The 26,368-nt window shown below is 46.6% G+C and overlaps 1 protein-coding gene across 1 annotated transcript in view; it reads left to right on the forward strand.

Moving 5' to 3' along the window:
* GNAI2 (G protein subunit alpha i2) overlaps window positions 1–16,857 on the forward strand; it is an 80,524-nt gene extending 63,667 nt beyond the window's left edge. Inside the window, exons 5-9 of the mRNA XM_074198004.1 lie at window positions 8,447–8,575; window positions 10,164–10,293; window positions 11,124–11,277; window positions 14,894–15,114; window positions 15,644–16,857. Of these exons, the coding sequence (XP_074054105.1) occupies window positions 8,447–8,575; window positions 10,164–10,293; window positions 11,124–11,277; window positions 14,894–15,084 (604 nt within the window). The 3' untranslated portion in view covers window positions 15,085–15,114; window positions 15,644–16,857. The remainder of the gene's footprint in view (window positions 1–8,446; window positions 8,576–10,163; window positions 10,294–11,123; window positions 11,278–14,893; window positions 15,115–15,643) is intronic.
* The last annotated feature ends 9,511 nt before the right edge of the window (window positions 16,858–26,368 follow it).

Below are 26,368 nucleotides of genomic sequence, written 5' to 3' on the forward strand. Positions count from 1 at the left end.
CAAGCCCTCACGTAGGCACCAAACCATTTGGCTTCTGACAGGTGCCTGGCTCTGACCGAGCCGGGGCCTGCAGACAGCAGACCCTACAGTTAGGAGAGAGTGTGGGCTTGGGGTGACCTGGCCCGAACTGGCCTCCAGCAGCCAGCCTGGTGCTCGGGAGACATGGCTAATGGGGCAGGGGTGCATGGCGCTGCTCCCTTCCCAGAGGTAGAAGCCCAGTGTGCTGGCCCCAGACTAAGCCTCTCACAAAGGTCTCAATTGAGCCTCACAACAACCCTGGGACAGAAATGCCATAGTCTTCCTATTTTGCAGGCAGGCAGAGGGATGGTAACTGGCCCAAGGTCACAAAGCTCCTCATCTGCACTCAGTTCATCCGATCGTCCCTAAGGTGCCTCTGGGGCATCAGGCCTGCCCTTAAACACGTGGTCAGTGTCCTCTAGAAGCTGGTGTCGGGTTCGGACAGACAAATGACTCAGGCTATCCCAAAATGAAGCTCCTCCCTGTGCTGCCAGTAGGTCCTGGCAAAGCTGCCCTGCTGCCCTCAGAAAGCATCCTTCCTCAGCCCTGCTCAGACTGACAGGATTCTGTGCAGCAGGTCCCCTAGGCCAGGGGTGCCATGCCTTCTTGGTGTGGTTTCTGGGCTTCCCAGAATGTTTTTATGGGCAAAGATAAAATGTAGAGCATCACAAAGGAAACCAATCCTACTGATAAACAGTTCTCCTTTTTTAAATCCCAGGTTAAGAAACCCTGCTCTATCTAGGCCAACCCTCTCATTTGACAGATAAGGAGACTGAAGGCCAGAGAGGGTCTTGCCCCCCTCTGTTCTTTGTTCCTTCAGACTAAACTCTTGGCCTTGTTATCAGCTAAGGAATTAACTGACTGAGCTTCAATTCTTCCATTTTAATTGGAAATTCTTGAAGTCCCAAAGAAATGGAGATAGTTTCTAGACTGACAGGGCTTCAGTCAGCCTGCCCCTTCTGGTGGATCCCATCACTTCTTGTAGGGGGCCCTTCCTAGAGCCATACTGGGATAACCTGGGTTGGGACCCTGTTCCCTAATCTTTTTTGGATCTTTCTTTGCTCACATGCTTCCCTGGCCATTAGACTGGGAGATCTCCTTCCAGGGTTTAGGGCCTCTTAAGGCTGACTCCTGGTGGTCCCGCAGCACCAACCTTTCTCTGCCTGGTCTTCTCAGAAATCTTACCTCTCCCCTTCCTAGGAAAGGTCAGAACTCTTTCTCAGGCCTCTTTGAAGAGTCAAGGGACTGGGCACTTGAGTTACAAGTCCTCCGGGCCCACAGCCTGCCCTCCCACTCACCAAGAGGGCCCCTTCTACTAGTTAAGTGTGTGACTTTACAAAACTTGTTCTTCAGCAAGCTCAGGTTGGTGCCCTCTATGGGCTAAAATCCCAGTAATGTGCCCCCTTGCCCTCATTGAGCTTATATCCTGACATTAATGAGGGTTCCATTTTTCCAGGGCTTTAACATTGTCCAAAGCTCTTTTTTATAGATGGTAAAGGGGGAGTTCTCCACTTTTTGAAGAAACCACTTCAGGGGAGTTTAGTGACTTGTTCAGTCACACAGTCAGGTAGGGTCAAGCTTGGCAATTGAACTCAACTCTTCCCCTCACTCTGCCCAGCATTTTTCTACCACACTATGCCATTCTGCCCCAATCAGCTGAACCATAGGCACTATCAAAGTCGGAAGGAACCCTCACCCAGATCCCTTTGCAAAGGAAACCACTGGGGTCCAGAAAGAGGAAGTAACTTGTCCATACTGAGTCAAGGACTAGAACCCGAGCTCCTGATTCCTAAGCACCTTGTTACCCCGCCCTCCCCCCAACTTCCCAGGATCAAATGTTCACACTCTCTCACATTCCTGGGCTAAGGCATGGGACTGCTTAGCTTCTTGTTCTCAAGGACTTTTATCACCCCTCCTAGCCCAGCCAGGGCCCCTGCCAAGCCTGCCCCCCCCAACCCTTGCTCTTGGCTGCCTGGGCCCAACAGCACACAAATGGTCATCCCCAAGGAGTGGAGATTACTTTGTTAGACACATGTAATCAGCACATGGATCTTCCCAGCCCTGATGGGAAAGGGATGATCAGGGTCTCTGGGAGCCCTCCAGAAGATGTCTAGCAGGAGGTGGGCATTGAGAGGCTTGGGAGTGTCAGCCTGTATCTCCTCTTTACCCCGTCCCTGTTCCCCTCTGAACTTCTTACCCATACTTGTCTTTGGGAGCTGAGGGGTCTAGCCCCAGCCAATGGTTTGGAAATTCTTATTCTTAGGCACACCATCTGAGAGGCAAGCAGACAATTCATCAGAGTTGGCCCCTACTCACCTTGAACCTTGGGTCATTTAGTCCCTGCTGCAAGCCCAGAGAGCCTTGAATTATTGTGTTTGGGCTAAACCCAGTGCTTAGCATGGAACTGCAGTCTAAGTTGCCACTTGGAAAAAGTTTGCTCAAGTGTCCAAGCTGGAATGGTCTTAGAGAACTGCTCATCCCCTTAGGTCACTGAGGCCTAACAAGGGCTAAGCTTTGGTCAGGTGCGCACTGCAGGGAGTGGTGACGTTAGAGCCAGAAGACTCCTCTCCCGGGAGAGGATGTGGGGCAGCCTGTGCAGGCCAGATCCAGAGGAGCAGCCAGCAGCCATGCCCACGCGCTGGACCTCAGGAGCTGGCCTCAGAGGGGACGGACCTCAGAACCAACGCAGAAGAGACCTACAATCTTCCATCCTTACCAGATTTCCTCCTACTGGGCCATTCTGTCTCTGAGAGCAGATTCTTGGCAATTCTCTTGCGCTGAATAATCCACCTGTTTCTCTGTAGGTAGAAGCCCTTCCTCCCCACAGTCTCCATCTCTCTGCCCTAAAGCAAAGTGCAGAAGGGAGTCAGTTTCCATTTCTCTCCCATGTACCATGTTGGGGCAATCCCCTGCTGGTTTTCAGAGGAGCTTCCCTTCCTTGGGGAGGGGTCTGAAGTATACAATCCCTTCAAGTGACTGGCCTTTTCAGCCTCTTGTGTCATGAATCCCTTGTGTAGTCTGACTAAGCCCAGAGACCTATTCTAAATGCTTAAAATAAATGGAATGACAAAGGAAAACAATCATATTGAAATAGTTAGCCAACTGTTTAAAAAAAGTTCCTAGCCTCTAGTTTACGAAGACCCTCCAGTGTTCTTCCCAGAGGGAAGCACAGGGGAAGTCAACTCTTCTCCTCCATGAGTTCCTTTGATCCAGTCTTTCCTAACAATCTCACCTGCTGGACATCCTCCTAAGCAGACCCTTCATTCACCTGGAGCCATCACCCCTCCAAAGCCTTTTTCACAAAGGACACCAAATATAGGCTAGTGGTAACTGAAGTAGGTCATCAGCATGCTGTGTGACCCTGGCCATTTATCTGATATCTCTGAGTCTTCTCAACTTAACCTGAGTCTCGACCTGGGAGAGAGAGAGATATCATGAAGGTGAAACCTGCCTGGAGCTCTTTTCCTGACTGAAGGGGCTTGGAAAGGGAGAGTAAAGGATGCTGTACAATTGAGGAGCCTGAAATGCTAGGACTAGAACTGGAGCCCTGCTGATTCTTCTGGCTCTCCTATTTTAGCCACATAGAGCCCAAGAACTCAGTTTCCATTTCTATCCACTTTATCTGGGGTACCTGTGCTGTGTGAAGGGCCCCTATCCTGTTCTCTGCTCAGAGGTTTCCAATTAGGCTTCCAGGCCACCAGTCCAATCCAGCAGGCATTGCCAGTGATAGAGCCTTGAAAGGATGCCTTCTCCACTCTGAATGGGCCTGGCCTCCCTCGGTTTAGCAGCAGTATTTGAAAGTCTCTGATTACCTTGACCCCACTTTAGTGCTTCTCCACTCTCAAGAGCCAAGCAGTGCTGGAAAACAGTGGAAGCCTGTCCACTGGTCATGCCCAAAGGCCAGGTGGTATCACCTCAGAGGTGGGGTGCCACAAGAGATGACTGGGGCAGAGAGAAGCCATGCTAGGAAGAGGTTAGGCTAAGTGAGGCACTGCTCTGATAGTAAGGACCGACACATAAATAGAAGGGAGACAGGAAGGTGGCTCTGCTCCATATCACTGCTTTAAGGATGAACTCTGGGGGGATGGGGTGGGGCAATATGGGGAGAACAGCAGATGTTTCAGGCTGAAGGACTACTTCCAGCTTGAGATCTTTCAAGATTTCTCCATTTTTCATACGAAAAATGAAATCCTTCCTCCTTGTCCTACTGAGTGACCCCCCCCCCCCCCGAACTAGGAATCTAGTCTTGGAACCATTGTACTTGGAACTCAGGTTCTAGGCCAAAGCAGTCTAGTCCAAGATGTCTTACCATTTTTGTGTCAAGGGCCTCTTGTGCAGTCTGGGGAATTTTGTGGAACCTCAGAATCATGTTCTTTACATGTATAAAATTAAATTTTATTATACAAAAAAATTAAAGGAAAAAAAGAATCACAGATGATAAGTTAAAAACAGTGAGGGAACTATCATCCCCAGTGACCTTGACAGTAAATGCAAAATTGGGTCCTGGGACTTGAAATCCTGTGCCCACCTGCTCTGCAGGGCTGCACCCCTGCCTCAGCCTACAGTCCAAGGAGGGGAGCATTCATTCACTCTAACCCTCTCCACCTCCATTCTATTGGGCAAAGGGCTGAGGTTCCCGGAGGACAAGGCCTTGCCCAGGGTGACACCAACTTGTTACAGACTCTTGTTGGTAGTGGTCTGAGGCAGGCCAGAATGTGGGAACAGGCAGTAGACGGACACCTTGAGTGAATGGAATTGTCAAGGCTCTATGATGGTGGATGCAGCTGAGGAGAGTCAGGGAAGGGTGCGATTCCAAGGCTGTACTGCCTGGGCATGCTGAGATCCCCAGATGGTTAGCACAGATAGGACGAGAAACAGTTTGGACCGGTGATGGAATTTGGACTCTTCCTGCTGGCAGCTGCCTCAGGAAACTGAGCTTCTCACCACGGCTGGGGTCCCTGCTCAGGAAGGCCTGACCCCCTCTACCCCAGCTCCAGCCTCCCCAGCCAGGCAGCTCAACAAGGTGACAGTGTTGTGGTATGCTGTGGCCCATGGGCCCCTCGCCACACACACACTGAAGGAGCCTCTGATCTTAAGGTCTTGTCTCTGGCACAAGGCTTTCTTGGCTCCCCAGGCCACCTGACTCTCAGCAGGCCCCTCAGCAGTCAGGGCCCACTGAATGTTGTTTATAGCCAACAAAGGAGCTGGGGGGATGGGATGTGTGTGGAGAGAACACATAGGCCAGGGTCCAAGTTCTGTCTGGGTTCCTCTGCCTGTGACCCGGGTGACTTTGGAGAAATCACTTTGTTATTGAGTTTTTTTTTTTAATTAATAACATTCTTGATGGTAGATTCATATTGTACTTTGAGGTTTGCAAAACGCTTCACAAATAATATCTAATTTGATAGCTGCTATTGAAAGCTAATTTGATAGACACACCAGGCCCAGCTCCTTTCCCCTTTCTCCCTATTTCCAATCTTCCTACTCCACCCCTAATATAACTCGTCATTCCTTTCCCCCCATTCCAATTCCAGTGGGAAAACTGAACTGATAAGCCATAGCTGGGGGGGGGGGGGGTTGGAAGTATCAAACTGATGGACCTGGATGAGGAGCTCCTGTCCTAAACTTTTGTGGGGAAGCCTCTGGAGAGAAGGGCAGACCAAGAGAAGCAGATGGAAGTTGGGTACCCCACCCTTCCTGCCTTTGTGTCTCAAAGAGGCCATTTAGCTCTCTCCTGCAGGCCAGTGGCCATATATCTTAAAACTTATGCACATCACCACCTAGCCAGGCCAGCCCCAGCTTTGTCATTACATCCACAGATCATAATTTGGTTCCCCAAGACAGCGTGGGGGGGGGCAGCACAAATAGTCCCCAGGCCAGGGTTCTGTCCTGTTGCAGTTCCTCCTTCCTATGGCAACCAAAACGTTCTAGTTGTGCTTGCTGAGACCCAGCCCCGGAGGGGGCCAGGCCCATGGGGTCTATCGCCACATTCTGCCCTTCTGTTTTCTCCATGATCTACAGGTCATGAAATGAAGGCCATCGCCCAGATTCCAAGCAGCTGTGCCAGATTAGGTCCACAGGCCAGAGGAGATCATAGGTGGTTAGAGCAGGAAGGGTTGGACATTGGTGGCCATCCACTCAGAAAAGCTCAGGACTGGCACAGAGTTCCACAGCTGTGGGATGGACATAGGGGGACTTGAATCCAGGACCTCTGACTCCAAACCCAGTGTTTGCACTGCACTTGGAGAGGATGACTGAGGTCTCCTTCCACCTACTCTACTCACCCCAGAATTCTGTGCCCTAGCAAAGGCCAGGGAGGGACTCAATCTTCCTTGGAGGAAGTCTTTGTGAAGACCTGATAGAGTTCCATCTTTGCCATTGTAATAATAATAGATCACATTTCTGAAATACTTTTCTCCCCAAATGGTGGTCCCCATTTTACAAATTAGGAAACTGAGGCCTAAACAAGGGAAGTAGATTGTCAGAGCCACTAGTAAATAGAAGAACTAGGATTTGAACCCATTTCTTCTGTTTCCAAGTCACTATCTTGTGTTTATGCTCCACAGCTTTTTTTCCTAAAGAGATTTGGGGAGGGTCTTACAGTGGTCTGCCTGTCATATTAAGGTGATTTGATTACCTGCATAATACACACACACACACACACACACACACACACACACACGGCAGTCTGAGGAGTATTGGAGAGTGGGCCTAAACTATCCATGCCCTGTCCCTATAGGACACCAGGAGTTATCCCCAAGAGATGCATTTGGACCACTTCACCAGGGTGAGGTCAGGGACATTTGGTGGAGTCCTGGCCCCTGCCTTTCCTGTTAATGCATGGTGGGTGGGCCTCTTGACAGAGTTGCTAGTATTTCTGTCCTGGTGAACTCTTGGAAGCTTTGGATTTAGAGCTGGAAAGGAGCCTTTGACATGATCTGATCCAGCCCACCTATTTTACAGAAAACTGTCCTACAGGAAAGGACATGTTCAAAGTGACATGATGAGTAGTAGAGTCTGGACTGGCCTCCAGATGCCCAGACTCTTTGTCCAGAGCACTTGGCCCCTCGAGCCATCTCATTGGCCTTTTGTCCCTTGTTTGCTCCCTGCCCCCACTCCAGACTTCTGCACCCAGTAGGGACTTGGCAGGGCTACTTGCCAGCCGGGTTGGACCATCCCAGGCTCCAGCCGAGCTCTCTTCCTGCACAGCCTCCACCCAGCAGCTGTTGCCCGTAAGGTGTTTTGCCACTAATGAGAGAAGAGCTTTGTTAATTATCAGGTAAAAGGGAACCAAGGCCCTGGGGAACAGGTGTGGGCACCACCTCCTCCCCACGGGGCCCCAGCTCCACAACTGTGATGGGGCTGTCAGGTCCCTGGGAAGACCAACATGCATAAAACCCACTCTGCTGTGGGGGGAAGGTGGAGCTGGGCTGGGGGGAGCTTCTGTGTCTGGGAAGCTCTGAGCTGCTAATTGCCAGATTACAGCCTGGAGAATTCCCTGATTAGGCCAGCTAATGGCTCAGAGGCAGCCTGTTTGTTCTAACCCAATTATATGCCAGAGATTACATGGCAGAGACCTAGCCAGAGCCTGGCTTCCTTCAGACCAGAAGGACTACCTGGCTCCAGCCTCCTCTTTGGCACATGTGTACCATCCTTGGCTGAGTCCTTCCTCTTGGACCTCTCCCAAAGAGAGACTAGGAATGTGGAACTAATTCAGGAGAGGCAGGACAAGATAGTAGAAAGACTTCTGGTCCTAAGGGCAGGAGACTAGAGTTTGAGCCTCAAATCTTACACTTCCTAGGCCATGACAAATCTGTATCCCTTTCTGATCCAGAACTTCCCACTCTGTAAAATGGGCATGATCATACTCAAACTGTCCCCTTCACCAGGCTGTGTTCAGGTAAATGCTGTCAATCCTTTGGCATTCTAGGAAAGCCAGTTCTTACCCAAGATGCAGTGTATTGATGGTAGAAGGCTGGGCTTGTAAGTCTGGGACCTCAGTTCAAGTCCTGCTTCTGCCACAGGCTAGCTTAGTGACCTTGCATAAGTCACTGAAGCCCATCAGAGCCCTAAGCAGCCATGGAACTGTCAGTGACAGAAGAGGAACCCCTCTGCATCTGCTGAAGGAGTTTTCAACACGACATTCACAGATGCAGATTAAAAAAATTCCTCTTTCATCAACATCTCCCCAGCAATTGGGCAGGTCAAGTCAACGCTCTTAGATTTCATTTCCCACAACTTAAAATGGTGAGGCTAGTGACTTTAGCAATCGATAGATGAGTGTGTTTGGTATGGGAAAGGAGGAGCTCTGGATTTGGGCCTTGGGGGACAAATAGGTGGTTCAAATTCTAGGTTTCTCTTATATTTCTGGGCAGAAATACAGGTCTTCCTCACTTCCTGACTCTGTTCCTCTTTTCACCCCATCCAGCTATCTAAATGACTTGGAAAGGATATCTCGGTCTGACTACATCCCCACCCAGCAGGATGTGCTGAGAACCCGGGTGAAGACCACTGGTATTGTGGAGACTCATTTCACCTTCAAGGATCTGCACTTCAAGTAAGTGGATAAAACAAGGAAGGATAAAGCCATGACCTAAGTATCTCATTGCTGAGTATATTGGGTGGAAGCTGGTTCCCCAAGGTTGACCAGTATCTCTGAAGAAGATGATGGTATAAACATTTTAAAATTTTAGCAAAAAGACTGTAGCAACAAGACCCCCTTGTGTAGTCCTGGTGTCTCAGTCTGAATGTATACCAAAGGGTCAGAAGCCAGAATTGCAGGAATACACAGGTGCTCACAGGGACATGGGAGGCCATCAAGTTCAGCCTCCTCATTTTACAAAGGGGGAAAACAAAGATGATTGTCAGGGTCACCCAGGTGGTCAGTAGCAGAGCCAAGATATATACCCAAGCTCTTAGACTCCAGATCCTGCCTAACCTCTGACCCTTTCTCCTACCTTCAACCCTCACCAGGTTCCCCTCCTTTGTTAGTGTGGGTGAGAAAGCTACTTATCTCAGCACAGAGAAAGGTTGAGAAGACCCACCTCAGGAAGCTGAGTGTCCCTAGTCAAGGACAGTCCACATCATTAAGTACCTCCTGCATTCAGAGCACAAGATTAGGGGCAGAGAAGAAACAAAACTTGCTGATGATAAGAGAGAAATCATAAAGTTATAAAGTAGATGGATCTGACTTCTGACACTTGCTGACCTAGTGGGCTGTCCCAGTGAGCAGGGGTAGAGGGAATCACTCACTTCGGTTCTCCACTCATAAAATCACAGCTAAAGTCCAGCAGAGGCCCGGAGCACTGAAGGCACATTATCTCCTTGATCCTCACAACAATCTCATGAAATTGGAATTATTATTACCCCTATCTTACATATGAAGAAATAGAGGCTGAGACAAGTTGAGTGATTTACCTAAAGTCACACACCTAGCCAAAAGAGGCTAAATTCCTGATTCCAAGGCCAGCGCTTTATCTATAAATACAGACCTCCAGATAAGGCATAGTCCCTGCCCTCAGGGTGCTCATAATTAAATGATACATAGCCAGATGTGTCATGCAAAGGGGTTGCTGTCTGTGGTTCTGGTCATTAGGGATGTCAGGGATCTCCTTAGAGGAGGTAGCTCTGGAACTGGACTTTTAGATTAAATAGGTAGGGACTCCCAGTAGACAAGGCAGAGTGTTCCAAAAATTGGGAAAATTTGATAAAGACCTAGAGTTATAGGACAGCTGGATATCTGGTTAGTCTGCAGGCTAGGGAAAATAAGAGGTTCAGCTGTAGAGACACCTGGAGTATCAGTTAAGAGAGGATGCTAGAGTGCCTTAGCTGTTGTGAGGAGAAACACACCCACATGCACATGGTAGACCCCTGGAAAAGGGGGATGGTTGGACAGGGGTGTTTTCAAGGAGCCAAAGGACTGTTAGAGCCGTGACCTAAGTATCTCATTGCTGAAAGCTGGCTCTCCAAGGCTGACCAGGCTAGATGCTGGAAGAGATATATGCAAGGTCTCAGGGACAAGCAGGATGACGGTCAGGAGGGTCTCTAGTTTCCTTTCAGTGCCAGATTTTGGGGGCAGGGGTGGGGAGGGGACAACTCCACTAACAGAAGCCACAGGCTGACCTGAGTCCTGGACACATTTACAGGATGTTTGATGTTGGCGGGCAGAGGTCTGAGCGAAAGAAGTGGATTCACTGTTTTGAAGGTGTGACGGCCATCATCTTCTGTGTGGCCCTGAGCGCCTATGACCTGGTCCTGGCTGAAGACGAGGAAATGGTAAGGTGTCACCCCTCCTCTGCCTTCCCAGCTCTCCCACAGAGGCTTCAGGCACACCTTGACAACCCACCCCCCCTTACCCCACACACGGCAATGCTTTATGCGAGTAAGAGGGAGGGGAGAGCCATTGGAAAGGAAGGAATGAGTCAGTAGACCTTGGACACCAGGAGAGGGGGCAACAAAGCGCCCCCTCCTTCTGCCTTAAGGAACTTTCAGTTTCTAGATGAAACTTGCCCACTGACAATTAGCAGAAAAGTCTTAATTACAGAAGGAGTTGGGGGGGATAGGTTAGAAAATATGGTGAGAAAGTTGCCTGGAGGACCTGGATGAATCCTGGGTTGGGATGCAGGTAAAGGAGACCTTGCACTCGGCCTTCGATCACATCAAGGCCTCTTCTGCCCTCCCCGTCTCCAAAAGACTGAGTGGCCTCTCCCCAGGAACAAAAGGGCCTCAACCTTCCCCTTAGTCCTCCTGCTGCCTCCCTCCCTTTCATCAACCCAAGTAGTTCCCAGAAAAGCCTCAGCTGGCAAATGAGCAAAAAAGCAGAACAGTGGGCAGCAGTGGCAGTGCCCAAACTTCATTTACTGAGCTCCCAGCATGGCTGTTCCATATGACTGTCGTAATCCAGCCCATGGACCAGTTATGGCTAGACTCCCGCCCAGCTGGGGACCCTCTTCTTGCCCTGGTCTAAACCCATGAGAGGTGGGAAGGGATGCACTCTAGGGTGACTAGTTTTAGTGACTAGAAAGAACAGGACATGGTCTCAGAAATTCTGGGGACCCCCCTGGCTTCTTCCTCCCCCCAGCCAATTTTCTCTCTGCCTCCCCTAGAATCGAATGCATGAGAGCATGAAGCTTTTTGACAGCATCTGTAACAACAAGTGGTTCACAGACACCTCCATCATCCTCTTCCTCAATAAGAAGGACCTGTTTGAAGAGAAGATCACTCATAGCCCCCTCACCATCTGCTTCCCTGAGTATTCAGGTAGGAGACTTATGGAGAAAGACTAGATGATCCTTGGGGGAAGTTGGCAGACTGATAACCTGGTTGGGGACAGGCGGGGTGGGGCAGGCAGGGTACTCTATTCTGTAGCCCCTGGCAGCAGAAGTGCCAGCATGAGACAGGAGAGAGTCACTTCTACCTCCCAGGTGACCTTGAACAAATCACTAAGACTCTGAGCCTCTACTTCCTCAATAGGAAAATTTGGAAGTCAAACAGATGACCTCAAATCCCCCACTGAGCCTCTTCCACAAAAGTCCTCGTCCCTCTCTTGAGTATAGTGGCCTACAGAGAAGGATGGGTGAGGGCAGGGCTCTGGAGACGATGCCAAAGTTCCAATCCCCCTCCCTAGTGTTTCCCTGTCCAAGAAAAAAGGAATCAGGACCTGAATGGAGAGGGGGAGAGTAGGAGGGGTTAGGGCTGAAGGCTAGCCAGCCCTGACAGTAGAGGAGAGTGGTTGTGGGGAGGTTGAGACCCAGTGGACACCACTGAACCAGAAAAAGTCGAGAGCCTTGTCCAGTGGTCTGAGGGGGACCCCTGCTGGAGGAGAGGAAAATGACAGCAAGCCCTAAGCCAAGTTCCCTCCTTTCTCTGACCATAGAAACTATCCCAAAGGGGAGGGAATGAATGGGGCCTCTCACAAGGACCCTCCATCCCAACAGAACTGAGCTTCTACTAGTGACTAGAAGAGAAGGGAAGGCATAGGTGGGGAGGGCAACACTGGGAATGCTCTCCCTCTCTCATGTTTGCTGGCCACTGGCCTTGGGCAGCCAGCCTTGTTGGCAAATAGGTTTTTCACTTATAAAATGGCAGTGTTTGACCTGGGTGGCCTGAGTCTCATCCAGTTCTCAAACCACAGATCCTCCTTATTCCTCCCATTCCTCTGAACTTCTTTTGTATATATACCTGGGGAAAATTCCCCTGGAAGTAAAGGACCTGGATCTGGTGCTAGCCTCCTGTGTGCTTGTTCTCCCATTGCCCTTCCCACCTCCCCAAGTGGCACAGTCATATTTATCCCTCTCCCAGTGCCCTCCCTCCCTTAACCCAATTATACATCTCCTTCCAACTGGAAATGAAAAAACAAAGTAAGGACCTCCAGCTAGCAGTCTTTAAGATCATTTCTGGAAAACACTAAGACACCCTGTTGTATGAGTTGTTCTCTTGTACTCAAGACCCCCTGTGTAACCTAGACCCTTGACCCAGCCCAACCCTGTGTTAGAGGCCTGACTCTGGGGCCTGTCCCCCCTTTCCTTTTCCCTTCCCCCACAAGCCTCTAGCCGTAAAAACATTTTAGGTGCATCATCTCCCCTGTCAGAACGTGTGCTCCTGGAAGGCATGGTCTGTGTCTGCCTTACTTTGTGTTTCCAGACATAGGGCCTGGCCTTCAGTGTGGCTCACTGTGGGCACTTAATAAATCCTTGACTGACTAACCGGCCAGACCTCCTCGACCACATCTTGTTGGTCCATCCTCTCCTCACCACACTCTAGACTTGGACAAGGACAGTAACGTTCTGTTTGGTCCATTCGCTTCTAGCTTTTCTGCTCTCCTATCCATTTTCTACACAGCTCAAATGACTCCTCCGGCTCCTGCTGGTTTTAGCCTGATGGCTAAAACCTTCCAGTCTGGGTCCCACCACGTGCTCTTTCACATGTTCTCTTCCTCCTGGACAAACTGATCTTCCAGCTGCTCCCTAAAATCCTAGGAGTCTTTTGTAAAGACTGTCTGCATGCTTAGAATGCATCCCCCACCCCCCAACACCTGCCTCTTAGAAGCCCTAGCATCCCTTAGGGTTCAGCTCAGGTACCACCTCTTACTTTGTCTCATTCAGACTTTTGCCTGGTTTTCCCTGCTTGTGAGTACTCCCTCCCTCTTATAATTACATGGGAGCTAGGTAGGTTGAGCGCTGGATGCTCTCTAATTGTGTGACTCTGGACAGGTCACTTAACCTCCCCCAGCCTCAATTTCTCCATCTGTAAAATGGGGGGAAATAGTAACACCTTCCTCACCAGACTATTGTGAACATCAAAAGAGATGACCAGGTAAGTGCTTCACAAACCTGAAGGCTCTATATAAATGCTGCTGTTAGTATTATTTTTGTTATCATTGTGTATGCATACTCACCCCTCTTTCACCTCCAGGAGCATGTGAGGCCATTTTTCTTTTTCATCCTTGTATATCCAGGCCCTTGCACACTTCAAGCCATGCTAATGATTGTGGGATTGAATTGAGGTACGGTAGAGTCTACAGGTGACATCCCCATTCTAAAAATGGAGATAGTGAGCTGATAAAAACCATGAGTCCTTGCTAGGGGACCACATAGCTAAAAAGCTCCAGAGGCTGGATCTGAACTAAGCTCTCTCATGGGGCCAAGGACCGCCCCCCCCCCCCCCCCCCCCAGAGAATGGTTTCCAAGTTGTCATCAGACTACAAATGACTCTTCTTTGGATTTGGTCATTCAGTGGGTCAGATTTGGCCTCGCTAGTCCACTTCTCTTTGGTAGTTGGGTACAGGCTCTGCTGAAATCTAAGTAATCCAGAAATGGAATCAGAAAAGGAAACAGAATTCATCTAACTTGACCTGTGTGGTTGAGAAAAACCACCCTGGCTGAGCATAAAATCACATTTATTCTCCCCCCCCCCCCCATTTACACCTCTCTGTGACAGATCACCCACTTAGGAGAGGTCACTTTGCCAGCCATCCCTGGAGTTACATATGCTCAGATCTCATCAGAGATACTGGCTAACACAGAGTTAAGATATTCTGCTTTTCCCCCTTTTTGAACATCAGGGCATCCTTTGCCCCTCTAAGTCTGTTCTCCAGGGTCTTCCAAAGTTCATTGATAGTGATCAGTCTCTCTTCTCAGCACCCAGAGACAGATTTTCTGGGCCTGGTGAATCAGGTACATCAAGAGTAATCAAACACTCTCTGATCTGCCATTTTTGTTCATTCTTCCTCTAGCCAAAGATGACTTTCCCATGCAAGGAAAAACAGCAGCATAAACATTCTCATTGGCATTTGTGCCACTGTGCCATCCCTCCAGAGCAGTGGGTTATCCTTTCTTTGAAAGTTGTCTTTAGGGGCAGCTAGGTGGCACAGTAAATAGAACACTGGCCCTGGAGTCAGGAGGACCTAAGTTTAAATCCGGCCTCAGACACTTAATAATTACCTAGCTGTGTGGCCTTGGGCAGGCCACTTAACTCCTGCCAAAACAAAACAAAAAACTAAAGTTGTCTTTAGCCATCTTCTCCAGCCTTGCATTTGTATTCATCTTTTATTTACCTTTGCTTATCCATTCTGTACAGGGCACTGTTGGAAAGTCCCCTGCATATCTGCATCAGTCTTTTGGGTCAATCCCCTTTTCCTCATCAGAATTGTTTTTCTCTGCTTATTCTCCCAACCATGGGTGTGCCCCCATCAGAGGGGCGCCTCAATTGTCTCTGGCACTTGCTCCTGCTGAACTAGAGATGGAGCTTAGTTCCTGAGAGCCAAGGAGGTCCTGGGCTTGGCCTGGGGCTCGGCCTACTGGGGAGCCACAGAGTGAGGGGTCACTACTGCAGCACTTTTCTTTACCACATCCCCAACATCCCCGTCTCTCCCTAGGGGCAAACAAATATGACGAGGCCGCCAGTTATATCCAGAGCAAATTTGAGGACCTGAACAAGCGGAAGGACACCAAGGAAATCTACACACACTTCACTTGTGCCACCGATACCAAGAACGTGCAGTTCGTGTTTGACGCTGTCACCGACGTCATCATTAAGAACAACCTGAAGGACTGCGGCCTCTTCTGAGCAGGCGGCCCGAGGGCTGGCGGGTGGGAGGTGAGACCCGGGGAAGGGAAGAAGTGGAGAGTCTAGGAGCCACACAGCCTGTGGGAATCCTGAGGCTGAGCATTCTGGGGGAGGCACCACTAAAGGGGGTGGGGATAAGCCAGGGGGCCCCTGGTCTGGGGAAGAAACCTGTGCACACTCAAATTTGAGGGAAATTTAAAAAGTGTGAGGCACAAGACTGACTGTAATTGAAGTCCAGCCTCTGGGCCCTCCCTCCACCATGGGGGTCCTAGCAACAGGGGGTTGGCTGTAGATGCAGCTAGAGAAGGGGCTGCTGGCATCTCTCACCACCTCCAGGCCCTCAGAAAACCTGGTAACCAGGCAACTGCCGCCTGGTTTTTAAGCCTGCAGTCAGGACCTTGATGGATGGGCAGTCATTGTTCTGAGGGCTGGGAAGAAGATGCCAGAGAGAAGTCTAACAATGAGACTTCCCAGTGGGGGGCTTGGGGTGACCTGGGGCAGCCTGTGAACATCCTGGAGCCCCTCAGGGCTAAAGCCCTCTTCTCTCTCTTCCCACCAGGACCACTTGTGTCGCTCAGTCTCTGAGCAGGAGGAAAATGCAGACAGGACCAAGGAAGGAAAGATGCACCATCAGAGCAACTTCACCTTCTCTCCCCACAGTCTCCTCCCCTCTCCCTCTGTTTCCATGTTTTGGTTTCTCCCCCACCTAACAAAGAGACATTGGTGAAGAGTCGAAAGGCCAAGGCCCCTGAGGTTTGGATCTGAGCCTGCCTGGCCCAGTCCAGCATCTGTGAGGAACCTCCTGCCTCCCTAACCCTGCCCCCTCCCCAGCCTTCCCACTGTAGCAGCCCCTTCATCAGCTCCTCCCTGGGCCGCATCCTGGTTTCTCTTCTATTTTATTCTGTGTTGGGGGGGAGGGGGGGATCAGTCTTTCTGAAACTTGGGTTTGTGATAAAGGAAACCCTATATTTCTCTGGCCAATACTGTTGGCACCTCTGCCTTGCCAGGACATTCCCCCCCCCCGACCCTAGCCCAGACCCTGGTCCATGTTTACGGCCCCCCGGGCCCTGCATCTGCAGGCAAGCTCTGAATAGCTGTGCCACTTCCCCCCCAGGCCAGCCCAGCCCACTTAGGGCATGGGGAGCCCTTCCAGGATAAAGCACAAACCCCCCCTGAGCAGGACGGTGACACCAATGACAACATTCCTTAGCCCACAAGTCCCAAAGCTCCTCTCTGTCTTTCTTGGGCCTTTTGTGTCTGTGTTTTTTTAAATATAAAACAAAACTTTAGGGACCTTTTTAGAGAAGACTATTTAAAACTGTCCTGTCCTAAATGACTGAGTCGCCCTGATCTGTGCCGGATCACCTCCTCCAGGGGAGCCCGTGCCTTGGCTGTCTTGTCTGTTTACATCTGTCTATCTCATTGCTTGCTCTGGCCCTGGGGACTGTTGAGGGGGACTTGGCTTAGGTTCCATACCCACTGAGGATGGGACAGCAGCCTCTCCAGCCACTCCAAGCCTCATCTCCCTCCCCCAGAATTCTCCATTCCAACTCCATCCCCATCTCCCCAACAAAGGTTTCCAAAGGGCTAAGACTTGAGTCAACTGCCAATGTCACCGGGGCTTCTCATCTCCCACTCCCTAGCCCTGCCTCCCTCAGTTCCCCTTGGGCAGCTCTCCCATCAGCTCGATTAACTCTGTAGCTCCTTAGCTCTAACGACTAGGAAAGGCCACTGCCTTGAGGGCCCCATCTTCATCCCTTATCCTCTGCCCCCTATACCTTGCCCCAGGCCCCAGAGACAACAGCATTGGATGCCTCCTCGCTTTTTTCACACGTTTTATCAAATTGTTCACCGGGTTTGAAATAATAAAATGTAGAAAGAAAAATTCCAGCTGCTCTGTCTTCTTCCTTCCTCTCCAGATTTTAATTTGACATTATGTTCCCAGAACTCTCCTGTACTGGCCTAGTTGGTTGGTACAGTGAGAGGGCATCTGTGCCCCCACATCTGTTCTGGACAAGCATGATGTTATACTGGGGTAGTCAGGGCCAAGGGATCAGCATACAACTTCCCTCCAACACTTCTCCCTTCTTGTAGGACATTTAACCTAAGAGATGTGGGCATAGGAGTAAGGGAGCAGCCAGGAGAATCCTCAGATATTGTGCCTGAATCAAGTGTAGAGATCCAGCATGGAAAAACTATTGAAGCAGCACACAATGCCGCCACTGGCTGTTGGTCTCACCCTGTTCCCATCTCCTTGTTAAGGACTCAAGAGAATATAGTGTTGGGGGTTTGCCTGAGCACAAGCCAAAGGAGTCTGGTTGCTACTTTTCTGCATCGCTTTTCCCAATTGGCATAATTAGGATCTAGGAGAGTTCTCTCCCTCCCAAATCAACCTGTTTCATTTTTAGACAATTTTTCCTTATTTTAGTCAAAATCTATCTGCTACATTGGACTTAGTTCTGCCCCTTAGAATAAATCTGAGGATTGAGGCACCCCTTTCTAACTCAAATCCTGTCATTCTTAAGGTATCCTGCTATTGCCTTATCTCTGGGGCTGCCTTATCACCAGCCCATAATAAGCAAGACACCTAATGACACAAATCTTTCAGAACAACTGTTGTACTTGTGAAATACAGTATAAAATTGAGACTATATGGATTACTATTCAATTTCATCTTAATATATTTGTGTCCTAGCATGTTGAGATACTTTGAGGACTTTTACCCAATGTGATAACTATCCCTAATAGTTTCATTTCATATTTGAAAATTTGATGAGCTTTCTCTCATATATTTAAACATCTCTTGGGTACTAAAGTAGAAATCTCCAAGCTGACAACAAATTATTAATGATGATTTTCTGAGTGTGACCATTCAACCAATTGGGAATCTCGTTGCCTAATCTAAATCTTCATTTCTTTCCTGCAAAAAACAAAACCAAGCCATTAGCTTTCCAAGAATGTGATCAACTCAAAGATCAAGTTAGTCTGGTGTACCTTATTCTTGAAGAAACCATGTTGGTTCTTTGCAGCCAACACTAAATGATCACCATACTTTCTAGAACATTCTAGACTCAGTTGAGTCCATTGTTCTACAAGATGATAACTCCGGTCTCTTCTTGGAATTGAGATATTTGAAGTTCTCCAGTTTGACAGTAACTTAAGATGGTTGAGGGGCATGGGTCCATGACACCAAGATCTGCTGAAGGAATTGGTATTGTTTAGACTGGAGAAAAGAAAACTCAGTAAAGGAACCTGATAGCTGCCTTCAGATATTTGAAGGGTCTTCATGTATAAGAGATTAATTTTGTACAAAAGAACTAGGAACAGTAGATGAAAGTCACAAAAAAGCAAACTGAAGTTTGATGTCAAGAAAAGCTTTCTAATAATGAATGAGCTATCCAAAACTGGAATGGGCACCTCCCCATTGGATGTCTTAGCAGAGACAGTTTGATCTCTTGTGAAGCATGTTAGAGTTCTTTTTCCATATGGGTTGTACCAGAGAGTCAGCTAACTGAGGTGTCTTCCCATTCAAATTCTGAAATCTTATGAACGTACACTTTAAGTGTCTCTGTGATCTCTCAGAAGTCACTAGTGGTGAGGGGCTTGGCAACCATATCCACCAGTTCTTTTAGTATCCAAGAATGTTGTTTTCTGAACCTCTGGTTTGAACTCATCAAGGGCTCAAAATCTCCCTACTTATCTTGAATATCAATTCCTTTTTTTAGCCACACATTCAGACCTTTCCAGTTTAAAGACTTATCCTTAATGGAAAAAGAGATAGGAGAGAGAAAAGCAAAAGAAAGACTCAAATAGTTCTGGCTCTTCCCCATCATTAGTTATCAATTCATCTACCCTAAAGCAGTGATCCAATTCCTTCTTTGATCTCTTTTTTCCCAGAATAGCTTTTTTTTAATTAAATTTTATTTCAATGAAAATCTGCTCTTTCTCCCTTTCACCTCCCCTTCCATTGCCAAATAGCTTTATTTAAAAAAACTGCCTTCCAGTTCCCTTCCTGCCCCAATTGAGAAAGAAAAACAAAAACCGTTACAAACATGTATAGACAAGCAAAACTAATTCCCATGTCCAAAGATAATGTATGTCTCAATCTGCCCTCTGAATTCATCACTTCTTTGTCCAGAGGTGGGACACTGGTTTCATTATGAATCCTTTGGAACCATGATTTCTTCTTTATCATCCTCCAATCCATCTGAGCTTTGGATCAATTTGGGGATCATGGATGATCAGAATTGAATAATAATAATAGCTGGTATTCCTACAGTGCTTTAAGGGTTACAAAGCCACTTATATATCGAGTTCTCTTGGACAAACATTTATCAAGTTCAGCTGGGAAGGGAAGGGGAGAGCAAAGGAGAGGTGGAGGGATAAGGAAGAGGAGGGAACAATTTATCAAGTACTATACCATGAGGAAGGCATTGTGTAACTTCAGCAACAGGTGCACAGATTAAAAAAAACAGCATAAGAAGCTTTCTAAAAATGCTTATGATCAACTCAAAGATCAAGTGACTCTGGTATACCTTGTTCTTGAAACCATGCTGGTTCTTTGCAGCCAACATTTTTCTAGATAATCACCATACTTTAAAAACATTCTAGACTCAGTTGAGTTCATTAGTCTATAAGATGATAACTCTATTCTCTTACCTTTTCTTGAAAATTGGGATATTTGAACTTCTTCAATTTGACAGTAACAAAGATGGTTGAGGGGCATGGGTCCATGACACCAAGATCTGCTGAAGGTGGGTGGCTAGGTGGCCTGTTTGTTCTAACCCAATTATATGCCAGAGATTACATGGCAGAGACCTAGCCAGAGCCTGGCTTCCTTCAGACCAGAAGGACTACCTGGCTCCAGCCTCCTCTTTGGCCCATGTGTACCATCCTTGGCTGAGTCCTTCCTCTTGGACCTCTCCCAAAGAGAGACTAGGAATGTAGAACTAATTCAGGAGAGGCAGGACAAGATAGTAGAAAGACTTCTGGTCCTAAGGGCAGGAGACCAGAGTTTGAGCCTCAAATCTTACACTTCCTAGGCTGTGACAAATCTGTATCCCTTTCTGATCCAGAATTTCCCACTCTGTAAAATGGGGATGATCATACTCAAACTGTCCCCTTCACCAGGCTGTGTTCAGGTAAATGCTCTGTCAATCCTTTGGCATTCTAGGAAAGCCAGTTCTTACCCAAGATGCAGTGTATTGATGGTAGAAGGCTGGGCTTGTAAGTCTGGGACCTCAGTTCAAGTCCTGCTTCTGCCACAGGCTAGCTTAGTGACCTTGCATAAGTCACTGAAGCCCATCAGAGCCCTAAGCAGCCATGGAACTGTCAGTGACAGAAGAGGAACCCCTCTGCATCTGCTGAAGGAGTTTTCAACACGACATTCACAGATGCAGATTAAAAAAATTACTCTTTCATCAACATCTCCCCAGCAATTGGGCAGGTCAAGTCAACGCTCTTAGATTTCATTTCCCACAACTTAAAATGGTAGCCGTAGGAGAGCTGGTGGTGAGAGCTCCTGCCCCAGTTCCTTCTCAGGACAGAAGATCATAGATGTGGATGGGCTTTGAGCACCCTACTCAGACTTTTAAAGTGAGGGGTAGCTTGAAGCAAAAACCAGAAGATTGAAAGGTGAGGCTAAGGGGCGGCTAGGTGGTGCAGTGGATAAAGCACCGGCCTTGGAGTCAGGAGTACCTGGGTTCAAATCCGGTCTCAGACACTTAATAATTACCTAGCTGTGTGGGCTTGGGCAAGCCACTTAACTCCATTTGCCTTGCAAAAACCTTAAAAAAAAAAAAAGATCTGCTGAAGCAATTGGTATTGTTTAGACTGGAGAAAAGAATACTCAGTAAAGGAACCTGATAGCTGCCTTCAGATATAAAATCTATACAGATAGGGACTGGAATGATGATGTTAGTAGCTGAGGGAATTTCTGGATAGGAAAATTTGTCTTTAACTTAAAGTCTTTGAGTTGTTGAGAGCTCCAAGAAGTCCACAGGGCCACACTATTGGTATGAAATGAAAGCAAGGGCTGCATCCAGGCCTTGCTGACTACAAGGCTGCTTCTCTGTCCACTACTCCATATGCACATCTTACCAAAATGAAATTATGCACAAGAAGCAGAAGGAGATATATAACCAGAAAAGGAAGTGTAGCAAGACGGATAGAGCTGGGCTTGGAGTTGGGAAGACCCTAGTTCAAATCCAACCTCAGACATTTACTACTTATATGACCCAGGGTTAGTCACTTAACCTATCTCATTTTCCTTTTTTGTAAAATGGGATGGCAATAACAGCACTTACTTCCCAAGACTGTGAAGATAAAATAAATTATTTGTAAAGTGCTTTGCAAACCTTAAAACACCAATGCGTATGACCAACTCAAAGATCAAGTTAGTCTGGTGTACCCTGTTCCTGAGGAAACCATGTTGGTTTCCTGCCTCAAGTCTCTCCTCCATTCAGTCATCAAACTGATTTTCCGAAAATACGTACAAGTTCAAATGTCACCTCAATGGTGATGCTATTGCCTCCAAATCCTCCAATGTCTCCTAGTTCTTTGCAACCTAACATTTGTAACCTTTCTAGTCTTCTTACTCTTTGATCCAGTGACATGGGCCTCCTTCCACCATTTTCTCTGGCTGTCCCTCATGCCTGAAATGCTCTTCCTCCTTCATGTCTACCTACTGGCTTCCTTCAAATCCCAACTAAAATCCTACCTTTATTAGGAAGCCTTTCCCAGTCCCTCTTCATTCTACTCCCTTCCCTCTGTTGATAATTTCCTGTTTGTCCCATATATCACTTTTTTGTAAATATTTGTTTGCTTCATTAGATGTAAACTCTTTGAAGGCAGGGACTGTCTTTTGCCTCTTTCTATATCCCCAGCTCTTAGGGCATATAGTCATATAGTAGGTGCTTCATAAATGTTGATTAACATGACTATATACCATTATAACAAAGGAATGGCCTTCATGCTGCTTTGGAGCCATGTTAGGCTTGATGTTCCTCCTTTATAAGATAGAACAAGAATGTCCAGACTGAGATGTGACTAGGCTCTAACCTGCAACTTTGTAGGAATCACCCTCATTAATAAGATCTCAGGTCCATGAAATAAATATATTTGCAAAGTAAGGTGAAAAGGTTTTAATAGATTTTTTGATTTTTTTTTCAAGGCAATGGGTTTAAGTGGCTTGCCCAAGGCCACATGGCTAGGTAATTATTAAGTGTCAGAGGTCGGATTTGAACCCAGGTACTCCTGACTCCAAGGCCTGTGCTCTATTCACTGTGCCACCTAGCCACCCCGAAAAGGTTTTAATAGAAAAAGACTTTAGAGATAATCTGGAGCCCAACTCCTCATCTTATAAGGGCTAAGACCTTGAAGAAGGAGGAAGGTCATGAAGTAATTTAGTTATGGGCCTAGGATTGAAATCCAGCTTGGAGGATCTGAGATTTAGAACTGCAAGGGACTTTAGCAGTCACAGGATCCAACTCCCATATGTCACATATGAGAAAACTAAGGCATCATCAAAAGGGTAAATGACATTCCCAGGGTCACAGCTAATAATATCTGAGAAAGGATTTGAACCTCTATTGTCCAAACTCTGAGTCCAGTGTTCTATCTTCCAAGTCACACTGTCACCTCCTCTAAAGACACCAAATCTAGGGGGCTTCCCACTACACCACAGTTATCTGTTTTCCTTAGCCTAACAGTTACCATTTGGATCTAACTATTCACTTTTTTATTGATCCAAACTTGTAAATTTCCAATATGGAACTTCTAATAGGGAAACTTCCCTCCCACAAAGGAAGATTTTAGAGAACAAATAATGAAACTTACCTCCTCCTTCATAACAGAGACAAGGAGAACTACTAGAAGCAATTCTTGTGTTCAGAGTTAGTCTTAAAAAATGTCCTAGGATATTGAGAGGTAAAATGATTTGTCTAGTCATGGCTAATATAAGGACTCACTGCAATAAGACCTTCCAAAGTGTTTGTGTGCGCACGCACACACACATATATGAACTCTCTATGGCTCTCTATCTCTCTTTCTCTCTGTCCCTCTCTGACCCTCTCTGTCTCTCTGTCTTCTGTCTATTTCTGAATATCTTTCTCTACCTCTCTATGTCTGTACCTCATATATCTCTTTCTCTCTCTTGCTCTCTACTCTCTAGCTTACACTTACTATAAATCAAGAGCAGTTACTGAGAGCTGAAGGCAAGAGCTTTCCATTAACTCATTGGCCAGGATGGCAGTGAAACGACTTCTTTCTCCATGAGACATTGAAAGCTTCCTGAGAAACACCAGACCAGAAAACTGGGTGGAAAAAGCTGTCATTTAAAACATTCCTAAGAGCAACAGTAGGTTTTAAAAACTAATACTGTTCATTTCATTTTCACTGTAATAAAGAATTCAGGAATAATAAGAAAATAAAATTAAAACAACTCTGAGGTTTCACATCATACAATGCAAATCAATAAGGATGACCAAAAAATAGGAAATCAGTATTGAAAGGACTGTGAGGGGGCAGCTAGGTGGCATAGTGGATAAAGCACCCACCCTGGAATCAGGAGTACCTGGGTTCAAATCCGGTCTCAGACACTTAATAATTACCTAGCTGTGTGGCCTTGGGCAAGCCACTTAACCCTGTTTGCCTTGCAAAAACCTAAAAATAAAAAAGGACCGTGGAAAGACAGGAATACTGAAAATTTTTTTGGTATTGTGAAATGATCTAACCTTTCTGGATCTTGGCATGGTTACATAAATAAAGGAACTAAATTATCCTTAGTCTTTGATCCAATAAACCCACTATTGAGTGCATAACTCTAGGAAGTCAAAGACAAAAACAGGTCCAGTATATTAAAAATTATTCCGGGGCAGCTAGGTGGCGCAGTGGATAAAGCACCGGCCCTGGAGTCAGGAATACCTGGATTCAAATCCAGTCTCAGACACTTAACAATTACCTAGCTGTGTGGCATTGGGCAAGCCACTTAACCCCACTTGCCTTGCAAAAAAAAAAAAAAAATTCCTAGTAGCAATCTTGTGATAGCAAAACATAGTCAACTAAGTTGGATTGAGGAATGGCTAGGGGGAAAAAACCCCCACTGAGATATGAATGTAAAATGGAATATTATGCAATAAAAAAAATGAAAACTATTAAGAATTCAGAGAAACATGGGAAGATTTATATGAACTAATTTAGAGTGAAATAAGAAAAACCAAGAAAATAAAATATACAATGACTCTAACTATCTAAATGAGATCACTAAAAGTCAAAATCTGAATAATTTTGAAAAATCAAAGATGATACTGGAGGTAATGGGGCATCTCTCCTTGACCTGGGGAATTACTGGAAGGGAATTTTGCAGTCCTGCCCAACTCTTTGTGACACCATTTGGGGTTTTCTTGGCAAAGATACTGCAGTGGTTTCCCATTTTCTTCTCCAGTTCATTTTACAGATGAGGAAACTGAGAGACAAGCAGGGTGAAGTGACTTGCTCAGGGTCACATAACTAGTAAATATTTGAGACCACATTTGAAAGAGAAGCCTTTCTACTCCAGGCCCTGGGCTCCATGCTCTATGGAGCCATCTAGTATCAGAAGGAAATGTTATCTAAATTCAAAAGTACTCACTAGAATAGGGTTTTTGTTTTTCTTCTTTCCAAAGGGAGTTCAATTCGAAATGAGGTTGAAATAATAGTGATATAAAGACAAAATGATTTTTAAATGTATTTTTAGAGAAAAAATAAAAAGTCTTAAAGGAGGTGAGATTTCAGACTTTCCTTGTTCTTTTTTATTTCAGTAAAATAAATACATGCAAGAAAAATGCATTCTAAACTATGTGTGAATGAACAATACTTTTAGGTTATATGAAGTTGGATTTAGGATCTCAGTCAGATAAGGCCAAACATAAGTCAGATAGGTTATAGGGGCGGCTAGGTGGTGCAGTGGATAGAGCACTGGCCCTGGAGTCAGTAGTACCTGAGTTCGAAACTGGCCTCAGATGCTTCATAATTACCTAGCTGTGTGGCCTTGGGCAAGCCACTTAACCCCACTGCCTTGCAAAAACTAAAAAAAAAAAAATAGGTTATAGATGATTGTGGGGGAATGGGTCACACCTTTTAGATAAGACTAGCCTAAATTACCTACATACTGAAAGGGGTTTGGAGCAGTTATTTCTGGCACCTGTCTAGAAGAAGAGGATGTAGAGTTTAAGAGATTCTTAGAGGTTTACACAGAGATTGCCCTATTCTAGTACTGACTTTGTTCCTTAGTGCCACTATAAAATAAACACTACTGCTACTATGGAAAAAAGTACCTCTCCTTTTACCAACTCCCCAAGAACATCCCCAAAATAATCTTTGTTGAATGAAATAAAGTCACATGTAAATTTAAAAAAACACTATAATTATTGACTATTCAGTCAAGTTTTATACAAGTCAATCTTGGGAGAATAATAGAGCTTATGCTTACAACACTAATATAGGAGGTGCTCCTGCTGTCAGGGAAGTAATGAAGCTTCAGTAAGGTTCTGGGGTTGTGACTCCTTATTAGTTGAAGGATTGGCCCAGATAATAAAATTATACATTAAGGCAGGCAGTCCAAAACTGGTGGAATCCAAGAGATTACCTCTGTGGCAGGATTTACAAGGACCACCTGGGGTATCAGACTGAACTAAAGTTAACAGGAAAGATCAGAGTGAGATTTTACATGTAGGTGTGAAGCTCATACCTAAATCTTGGGGTCTTTTTCAATCTTCACATGAAAAGCACTAAAGCACTAATCTTTTAACTGGTCCTTACATATAGCTGAGAACAGAGAGTAGATGCCCTGGTCTGCAATTCCATGTTACTCTTTCCAGGTAGCCAGAAGTGAAGGAGAGGCTTCTCAGAGACTGGTATCCCTAGTGGATAAAGGCAGACTTGTACCTTCAGCACCTTCCCCTTCTGTTCCCTGCTGGTCCTTACGAGGCAAGAGAGAAGCGGGGACAAATTCTGAAGGACTCTGAAGACCATAGCAGATGTCCAAAGGCAGGGAATGGATCTGAAGGGGCCATTAAAAATGAGATGAAAAGTGGAGCCATGATAAGAATGGAAGAGACCAAACTGTCTTTGAAAATCCTTACCTCCTAACCAATATGGGACCAACCTCTGGTACTCCCTTCTCATCCCTCTCCCATCCCTGTTTCTCTGACAATCTCAGAAGTTTCCAAAACAGCGATTTCTTCCCTATTCCTTCTTCTGTTTAAGCTCAAGATAGAAAAGGGGTGGAATCACACAGGACCATACA

The sequence above is a fragment of the Macrotis lagotis genome, chromosome 8, assembly GCF_037893015.1.
Source record: "Macrotis lagotis isolate mMagLag1 chromosome 8, bilby.v1.9.chrom.fasta, whole genome shotgun sequence".
Lineage (NCBI taxonomy): Eukaryota > Metazoa > Chordata > Mammalia > Peramelemorphia > Peramelidae > Macrotis > Macrotis lagotis.